Here is a 10,220-nt window from a genome sequence, read left to right as displayed (position 1 = left end):
ATTATTATTATTATTATTATTATTTTATGTATTATTTATCAACCATACTAACATTGAAAACATGAATTATGTGGATAAAATTATCATAGAAAATAAAGATTATTTTTTAAAACAGCAGAATAAAATAGACAACACCTTTATTTAAAAAAAAACAGGTTTTGTATAGACGCAAGTTGATTTAATATATGCTGATTCATCTCATTAATTAAACAATTTTTATTCATTTCGAGCACTGTTATTATTATTATTATTATATTATTATTATTATTATTATTATTATTATTATTATTATTATTATTATTATTATTATTACTACTAATACTAGGGGGCCTACTACTACTATTTTATTTTAAATTTTTGTTGTTTTATTTTTTGTTTTATGTATGGGCCTAGATATAGGCTATGTATATATATTTAATAATTAGAAATAATTATAATTTAATTGTAAAACATATATAATATAATGTTAACAATATTATAGGCTAGGCTAGATCGAACCAATTACTGATACCATAATCTATAGATAAAAACATCCATTTGATAATTAAACAGCAGATTTTCGAGTGGCAGTGCCTATAGAAAACTGCAGTGTTTTGGCACTGCGGCAGTGCCGATAGAAAATCGGAGCTTTTTTCGCACTGCGGCAATAATGCCGATAGAAAATAACAGCTTTTTTCGCACTGTGGCAGTGCCGATAGAAAACAGCAGCTTTTTTGGCACTGCGGCAGTGCCTATAGAAAACAGCAGCTTTTTTGGCACTGCGGCAGTGCCGATAGAAAACAGCAGCTTTTTTTGGCACTGCGGCAGTGCCGATAGCCTCAGCCTTCAAGTTTTAGAGTGAATGAGGCCAAAATCATTCAATACTGATGCTGGCAACACATACAATAATGTTGTATAGTCCCATGTTAGATCTTCATGAGTTTCAACACAGAATAATCTCATAGGGCCTATATTTAACTTGGTCAATGTGTGTCGTTCTATCGACATAGTTAATCATTATGGAATTGTTGGATTGGATTGGACCTTTGGTGTAAGTTCACGTAGGATAAAAAAAGAAATTTAGAAGATGGAGGCCGTACATGTCTCCCTTCTTATTAAAAAAACAACAACAAAACAAAACAAAACTCTACTTTTGGGACTTAGACAGTCGTTTGAGAATCTTTTGTTGCTATCACACCATACTATATTATTGTTAAGTCATCATGTTTTTTATTTTATAATTTTATGTAAAAGTGTATAGAGGTACTGCCGCGCAATATGCGCTGTATAAATGGAGTTTATTATTATTAATATTAATTAAGCAGCTTTGGTCTTTCTAGAAAATTAATTATCATTGGGGGTGGCCTTTCTTCAGTTTCATGGGACAGTGGGGGTGGGCGTCGGGAAGAGCTGCACCCCACCCCCTCCCCCCTCGTCGGTTAGAAAAACTACCATTCGTCAGGAAGAAAAAATTAATTAAATAAGCCTTTGAAACTCAGAAATTGTCACATTTTTTTGGGCTTCGCGGCAACCTGGACCACTTTCGAAAGATTTTGAACAACGCTCGACCACGCCCGCTTTGCTCTCGTCGGGGGGGGGGGGACATCGGCGCCCCCTCCCCACCACCCCTTCAGGCAAATCCTGGCACCACCCCTTCCATAGGACTTCGTTCCCATGGTATTATTTTGTCCTTATAATAAAATAATTTCTAGAAGTAAATACAGTGCTATAAATACTAAGGTAAGAAACATGATTGTAACAACTTTTCTATTTAATTCCATAGATTTATAACAGGATTCATGCTTTTACTGATATTTCTATATTTCGTGTTATCATGTAAGGTCTCGATTCGACGTCGAATTATGAAACGTGGTAGGCTTGGCACCTTGACCTGGTGATTAGTTTTTATTACAAAATAATTATTATAGTATACAATGTTCCGTTCATAATTTAAAGCCGTTCCGAATAGCACTGTTCCTATTCCGTCGTTCTTACTTCATGTTATACCTTACAGCACACTAACCTACAAGAAGCTTACTACTACTAGGCTACTGTAGGCCTAGTACAAGTATATAATTTGTTTTGCTGAGAATGACTACTCTGTTGTATTTGCAAACTGTGTATTTGTATCGGGAAGTGGAATTTCACTGTTCCCTGCTGGTATTAAATCTTAAGATTGTTCCTAATCATACCATCTTTTTTGTGTTGTTTTGATTTTTGTTGGTTGTTTTTTTTATTTTTTTTATTATAGTTTTACTGTGGATGCACCATTGATGGGGTAGTTGCTAAAAATACAACGGGTTCAGAGCCGAGTGGCGTGGCTTTGTATGTTGACGTCATGCATAATTTCAGGTATAGTTCGTCCAAGATAGAGTTCTCGCGTTGTAAAAATGAGGCGGAAGTCGTGCCCAACGTAGGCGGCGCCCTTCTTTTTAACCATGCAAGTTTCCTATACTTCGTGCCCAACGTACAGGGCGCCCTTCTGCTGCTAAGTATATCCAGACGCAAAAGGCGCCCTTCCTTTTCCACCAATGCAGGAAAACTTTTTCACTAAGAGTGAAAAACTGCGCTGTATTGTTGTTTTATTCTTTACTGATTCATGATTATGCTTTAATTGTTTTGTGTTTTATTTGGATAATAGCAACAATTTTTACCACCACCAAGGAGGTTATGTATTCACCGATGTCACTGTCTGGGTGTCTATTCCAGTTTGTTTTTATATCTAGTAAATAAAAAGTGATTGGTAAAAACATCGGTACGGGACGTCGGTAAAGAAGTGCAAAATACAGTCATCATTATGAATTTTTGTGCTTTATTGATCCATACTATTGGTGGGCCTGTTAGCTCAGGATTTCAATGCTTTTCCAACCCATTATTATTGACATTGAATACAGCTCTGATACTCACAGTATATATTTTTTAATCACAAATTAGAACTCCATATATGTAGTTTTGAAACAATGTGCATTCACTTAAAATTTATTTACAACACAAGTTTATGTAATTACTGTAGGCCTATATAATCAATTCCCGGTTAAAAAAATATTTTAAAAAATATGTATATATATATTAAGATATAAAAAGAGTTTTTATTATTACTTAGACTTTGGTCCCAGATTAAGTAAAAAAAAAAATTGCTTTATTATTCTAATTAGGGACTAAAAAGCGGATATAGGCTATGCTAGGTAGGTAGACCATGGAAATCCCGGTCCAAAAAGTGGTCTTCAGTAATTAGAGTTAGACCTGTATTAATATTATTAAATTTCCTTTACTAAAAGAGCTCCATTTTCACGTCATTCATAATTAACTAACTGCATACAATACTAGCGTTATTATACGAACGAGTAATATTTAGTACCTTTTTTCATTATTTTAGGCTAGTCTAATTATTTATTTATTTTTCTTCAATATCTTAGCTACGCAAGTCAATAGGCCTAGGCTAATTCATATGTCAAGTTTAAAAAAACGAAATGTTAATATATATTTATAATATATATAGCTAATTTTTTGTTTAATGTCAGTGCAATATTTTACCTTTCTCTATTCTTTGGAAATCGATATAAATTATGACCCTGTTTGTATGATGTGTTGCAATTTACTGCACAGCAACGCCACACATCTATACCGTACGTAGCCATAGCGCATCGCGGTGTACAATTTTTGTAATTGAGAATTGATAATAAAATACGTGACTTGGTAACGAAAGTTTGGCACAAGTTTTTTTTAGATCCAGCTGTAGGGGGCGTCCCATTGTTCGTATTCCCACCATGCATTTCGGTGGAACACGGTGGAACACTTTTTTTGAGTGGAGAACTCTATCTTGTATTTCTAGTATCTTTGGTTCGTCTTGATATGCTTTATTATTATTTTTGCCAGCTAGAGAGGGCGCAATCAACATGTCGAAAATGGAGGTCGACGATGAAACTTCCAAGCCTGGAACCTCAAATACAAATAATGAATCCGAAATGCCAGTTAATGAAGATTCTGTTATGGCATGTGGTTCTACAACTGGTAGTGTTACCATATCATTGCATCCTTTAGTAATTATGAACATCTCAGAACATTGGACACGTACCAGAGCCCAGGAGGGCAAACCGACACAAGGTAGGCGGAGGTAGGGCCTAGGACAGACTAAACTTCTTCGGTGCCGAAACGGTTCTAGCCTAGTAGTAGTAGGCCAGGCTAAACTATGCCTAGTTAGGCCTAAGGTACTGTAAAAGGAATGCTCTGGTTAGTTGGTGCAGACATTATATAAAGAACGATTAAAAAACAAGTGAGCAAATAAGAAACTTGATAACTTTTTAATTTAAATAATGAACTTTCAATCTTTTATTTTATTCAGTGTTTGGAGCAATTATTGGCAAGCAAACGGGCCGCAACATCGAGATCATGAATTCTTTTGAGTTGATGTTTGAATTGATAGAGGGCGATATTGTAATTGACAGGGAATATTACAATACCAAAGAAGAGCAGTGTAAGTAAAGTAATGTATTGTGACCTGAGAATAAACTGCATTTGTCAGTAAAATTAAAAATTTAATGTTAGGTAGTTTAAAATTGTATATAAATGCCAGAATGTAAATTAAGGCCTTTGCAGGGAACATACGGTATCCTCTGTGCGCAATTAGTCTTAGCAATCTGCCCGCACATTTTGGAAAACAAGGGCCGGTTTCCGCTCAGATTTGCCCAGTATTATCAGTTGAAATATTTCTTTTCTGTCGTTTTCTCTCTGCAACGAAATCCATGTGTGGGGTTAAACGCAGGACCTGGGATTTGAAAAAAAGAAAAGTGACCGTAACCACCATGCCATACCTCAATTATATTACAATCATTTTTATTAATCTTAATATTATTATTATGGCTTCAGTCAAACAAATCTTCCAGGATGATTTCCTGGGTTGGTACACATCAGGAGGACCTCCAGATAAGTCTGACATCAAAGTTCATAAACAAGTGCGTATTATTATTATAATTATTATTAATAATATTTTATAATTTTTTATATCACAAGTAAAAACATTTGATTCTGATGGTCATTTTTGTCAAATCAAATTTCTTTTTACTGTCTATGTTCCCATTCTAATTGAGTTTCTATATTCAAATAAAACTCCCTTCTATGATATTATTATTTTTTTATAATTAATGTAAGTGTGACTTACTTATTGGTTGGTCATCAAAAAGAAACATAAGTACACCAAAACAACCAGATTAAGTCGTTCAAGTATATCTTTTACATGTTGATTTAATTTTCTGTTAGATTTGTGAGATAAATGAAAGTCCCATTTTCCTGAAGCTGAACCCGATGTCAAGACATACAGATGTAAGTAAACTTTTGATGGTTAGGTACTGGTTATAATTAAGGTAGGGGTTCCAAGCCAATTCCAAATCAATGATCAAAGGTGCTTAAGCATTATTAATTACTCTTTGTCATTGCATAACATATATTATTGGCAAACCAGCTCCTTCTCTACTTCCTTGCGAGTACATCTAGCCATGTGTGTGTGTATACTCAGTACATGAAACTAGTACAATCAACACCACAGCATCCCATTTATACTCTTGGATAGACATATAAAGTTTCTTGCCCAAGGACACAAGCAACTGCCCAAGGACACAAGCAACTTCCCAAGGGAAGATTCGAACCCCTACCTCAACGTTGAAAATGAGATATCGAGAAACACATCCGTTGCTCCAACCGCTTCCACAGGTCAATGCCATCAAAATGTAGAACCATTAGATATTGTGACCTGAAGTCTGTATTCCATCTACCAAAATAATGGTCTGAGCTCAACTAAAAATAACGTCACAAATTATGCGAGAGAGCAGCTAGCTCAGTCAGCTAAACTGGTGGTAGACATTGTGTGTGCACTGAACTGTGGAGATCGCTTGTTCCCCGCTGCTCTCCTTGAGCTTCAGCTGAAAGGCTAGAATGCGAGTTTCAAAAAGCGCCCTGTCTTTCGTACGAGACGTTTAAGCTGTTGGTCCTGTGTGCAAAATGCCCCATGTGCACGTTAAAGTTTTTTCGGAAAAAGTGGATGTCCAGTGGTACACATCTGGCATATGTACACTTTAGAGAACCCATTGTATCTTTCAGAAGAATACTGTAGGCTGGGTTACCCCGATTCTAGGGTTCACTTCAGCCCTTATCGTTGGGAAATGATGTGAAGATGTAGCTACTATAAGTGCCTTTTTATAGCAGCTGGTAGTCACAGACCATGCCTGTGCGCAATTCAGCACAATGTCGCTGCAAATAATTATGGGTTAATCTCCTACCTTTACCGAAAATAATTTGTTTTTCACCTGTGTCTCACTCATTTGCCGTTTATATAATATTTACCCCATGAACATTTTGCTGTTTTTATTGAATTTTAGTTATATGGTTTTCCTATATGACTAAAGGAAATCTAAAGTGCATTGATTTAATTGCATATTGATATGTGTTTAATTTCAGTTACCTGTTACAATCTGTGAATCAGTGATCGACTTGGTCAATGGCCAGGCCACCATGCTGTTTGTTGAATTACAGTACACCATAGCTACAGAGGAAGCAGAGAGAATCGGTGTCGACCATGTAGCCAGGCTGTCGTCCTCAGAAACAGCAGAGAGTTCTAAAGGTTTGGCAATCATTTCCATTTGGAGAGTTTTAAAAAATATATTAAGATTTGTCCACAATATCAAGCTGTTACATGTGACAAGTATCAGTGATTTGCCCTTATATGGTTTTGCTATGACATCATCGTGCCCATATATAGGCATATAATTTTCTGATAAAACTTCAAAGTGTAGACAGAACATTACAGTTTTAGTAGCCTTTGTTATTTGTGGCAAAGACAAGCTAAACCAGTCACTCATCGCAAATCGTGTTGCAGAGATAATGGCCAAAACGTGATGGAATGATTTTTGAAAACAAATTTCAACATTTTTAAAATCTTTTTCCGTGGAAGCGGTTTGGCGCAGCGTGAAAGGTTTGGTTTCCCAACCTCGAGGTCGGGGTTTCAATCCCTCGCTGTGCATTTCGCTTGTGTCCTTGAGCAAGACACTTTATCTGCATTGCTTCTCTCCACCCAGGAGTATAAATGGGTACCTGGTCGGGTTGCTTGCTCCTGCGCTGAATACAGCAGCAACACTTAGCATGTGGATCCAATGACCAGGGACAGAAGCGCTTCGTATCTGCAAAGAAAGGCGCTATATAAATAAATATGATTAGATTAGATTCGATTGCACTAAACTAACCTTTATATATCTATACATCATGCTATGCTGTTATTTTCCCCATTTTTAATGTTAAAACAACAATTTTTAACAATTTGGTAATGGTTTCTGCCTGAGAAATGCCAAAAGTCATAAACTTTGAAGGCTGATGTTTCAAATATTGTTCTTTAAACAGCTGTATGTTTGAATGTTTGTAACTTTGTAAGGAAATGTCGGATTTAAATGATTCTTTTACTATTTTATAGCTCTCATTTTCATCTTTAACGCATCTTGATTTTTGCGACTAGTGACTGGTTTGGCTTGTTTTTGCCACATTTGGAAGTATGTCCAACTAATCATCAGAGTACTAGATCCAGTAAGGATATTTTACTTGAACTATTTTTTTAAACTATTTTTTAAATAAATTTATTTAGGCACCAAGGATTCTCATGGAAAATATATCACAGTTCTACATGTACAATCGGTGATAATCCCTTTCACAAGACAAACATACACAAATGATGCTTTACAAAGACTAAATCTCAATATGAGGTTTACGGATTGGAGTTGATTTCGTCTTCTTCTTCATGATGATGTTGTAGTTGGTGTTGTTTTTGTGGTGGTGGTGGGTAGTGGTGTTGGTGATGCGTTAGTAAATTTATTGTTTACTTGATAATTAAAGCTTTGAGTAGTTTCCATCTTAGCAGAATAAAAGAGGACAGTAAGATTGTGGTGATTGATAATTTACCATGATGATTATTTATAAATAAAAAGAGAATTATGGGAAAGCTGTGATTCTACTTTAATAAACACTGGATATGAATTATTTTAGTTTAGGTTTCTTTTTATTGGTCTAGTGGCTGAACACCTACAGGCCCAGCACAGCGCCATCAAGATGCTTCACAGTCGTGTGAAGCTGATCCTAGACTATGTGAAGGCCGTACAAAATGGCCACGTGCCTATTAATCACGAGATTATGAGAGATGCACACAGCTTATGCCACAGGCTGCCTGTTCTTAGTTCAGATAAATTCAATGGTGACTTCTACAATGTAAGTATAATCATTGCACTTTATGTTGCATTTATCTACAGTACTCCCATTTTCAACATTCTAATAATTATAATAATATATGTATTGGTATGATACAAAATCTGGATTTTGGCCTTGACTTACTCTGTCTTAGCCTCAGACTTTACCCTCTATAGTTTGCCCTCCTGTGCGTGCAGTTATATGGTTACAATAACAGTTGTAGAACCACATATAAAGTAATGTAAATCCTTCCGGAGCTTACAGTATCCCCAGTTTCTGTAGCATAAATGGATGAGAGTGGATATTCCCCCAGGAGGGGATGCTAGTCCACCACAGTTTGCTCCCAGCAATTCGCTGGTACTCATTGATACAGCTGGGTAGACTGAAGCAATGTATATAAAGTGTCTTGCTTATTAAAGACACAAGGTTTCTTTGCAAGAGTTTCAATCGAGGTTGGGAACCAAACACTAACAGAAATGCGAAAACCACTACAACTTTAGAACCACGTGCCTCTTGACAAAATTTTCATTAATTGGCATTTCAGAATCACAATTTAAGGTTTCAGGCTTTAAAATTTCATCGTCAATCTCAACTTTTTATTTTTTAATTGTGCCCTCTAGAGGTTGTTAATAATATTGTTGTTATTTGTATATTTTCAGCAATGTAATGATGTATGTCTTATGGCATATCTAGGTGCCATAACCAAAGGCTGCAACACTATCAATCAAGTAAGTGTCTCCTCTTCTGTAATAATATTAATTAAAAAATAATAGACATTCATATTTATTATAAAAGTTGACATATCCAGTCAGGGAGCCCTATTAAATATATAATGTAATGTTTTCAGTCATGTGAAAAAATCTGTGTGGTTACGAAATTTGAACCCAAGATACTGGGATTGGAAAGCAAGCATCTGAACCACCAAGCTACATATCCACTACTTTTTAGTTCCTATGCATGCAATGAATTGGAACTATTGTAATCACTCTTCTTTTTCCTTTGTTTTTTATTGTGTGTAGTATGTGTGTGCGTGTGTGTGTAGACATTTATGCAAATGCGCATGCGTCAAAGAAAAGTTTTCCGACATTTTGTTTTACCTCGCGATGAGAAGTTCGATGTGAAGTTTCTGCAGAGTTCAGTCAGGGCTCACGCTAACCGATGGCAAGTCGGCATGGATGAAACTATTTTGGTTTTACGGCAAAAAAAATCAACTGCTGTGGCATAGGTATTTTGAAGAAGGCCTAAAATAAAAGAAAAAGGTTTTAATACTTGCTGAAATACATCGTTTTTTCATTTAGATCTCCATTTTTCACTAACTCCATGCGACGTTTTTTTTTTTTGTATGAGTAGTCATATGAAGGTACTATATCCCCGACAGTTGGCTATGCAGCAATGTACCCTTTGAATGCAAATTGAAGACAAGTGAAGATATAAAGGCAGCTGACTGTCGGATACATAACGACTGTCTAACTTTCCACAAAAACATGAGGCCTGAAAGCTAGGCCTAGTTCAGTACAGTAGTTACTGCGATGCGAGGGTGGTAGATTGTTCAGTCAGTGATATGTTATCGTCTAATACATTTTAATAATGTGTGTAAAATTTAAAAATGCACCACGTGGGTCGCTTTCTTGTGGTAGTAGTATACGTAGCAGAGTGACGGCAGCAATCTAAGCCTAGCCTAGGGCCTAGATAGTGTACGTTCTTGATCGTCGTAATGAAAACTTCGGGTGACAGACGAAACTGGTGTGGACGATCGGACCCAAGATAGCTTCAAATAAGTTGTAGTCCCAGTAGGGCACTGCCACCACCCCCACTCCTGATATTGTTCCAAACTACTGTAAAATGAAATTACTGTATACCTAGCTAGGCCCTATGCCTACAAAAATTTTTCGAAGAAATTTGCTAAAAATATTACTGTAATTTGCCTGTCGAATTACATTACCAATGTGGTCTAAAATCACTATTTTGGGCCATAAAGACCCCCTTGTATTTTTCAACCTCCACACAAATTTGACCCAACA

At 36.1% G+C, this 10,220-nt stretch overlaps 1 protein-coding gene across 1 annotated transcript in view; it reads left to right on the top strand.

The window, feature by feature from the left end:
* Positions 1 to 3,829: 3,829 nt before the first annotated feature.
* The window catches only part of LOC117121191 (COP9 signalosome complex subunit 6-like), a 7,902-nt gene continuing 1,511 nt past the window's right edge, over positions 3,830 to 10,220 (top strand). The window contains exons 1-7 of the mRNA XM_033266305.1: positions 3,830 to 4,083; positions 4,322 to 4,453; positions 4,846 to 4,931; positions 5,236 to 5,298; positions 6,430 to 6,592; positions 8,027 to 8,220; positions 8,859 to 8,927. Coding sequence (XP_033122196.1) covers positions 3,876 to 4,083; positions 4,322 to 4,453; positions 4,846 to 4,931; positions 5,236 to 5,298; positions 6,430 to 6,592; positions 8,027 to 8,220; positions 8,859 to 8,927 — 915 coding nt within the window. The 5' untranslated portion in view covers positions 3,830 to 3,875. The remainder of the gene's footprint in view (positions 4,084 to 4,321; positions 4,454 to 4,845; positions 4,932 to 5,235; positions 5,299 to 6,429; positions 6,593 to 8,026; positions 8,221 to 8,858; positions 8,928 to 10,220) is intronic.

Source organism: Anneissia japonica, unplaced genomic scaffold, assembly GCF_011630105.1.
Source record: "Anneissia japonica isolate Jap-2015-1 unplaced genomic scaffold, ASM1163010v1 scaffold993_len1110182_cov180, whole genome shotgun sequence".
In the NCBI taxonomy this organism is placed as follows: domain Eukaryota; kingdom Metazoa; phylum Echinodermata; class Crinoidea; order Comatulida; family Comatulidae; genus Anneissia; species Anneissia japonica.
Note: the sequence above shows the minus strand (reverse complement) of the source record. Positions and strands in the feature narration are given on the sequence as shown.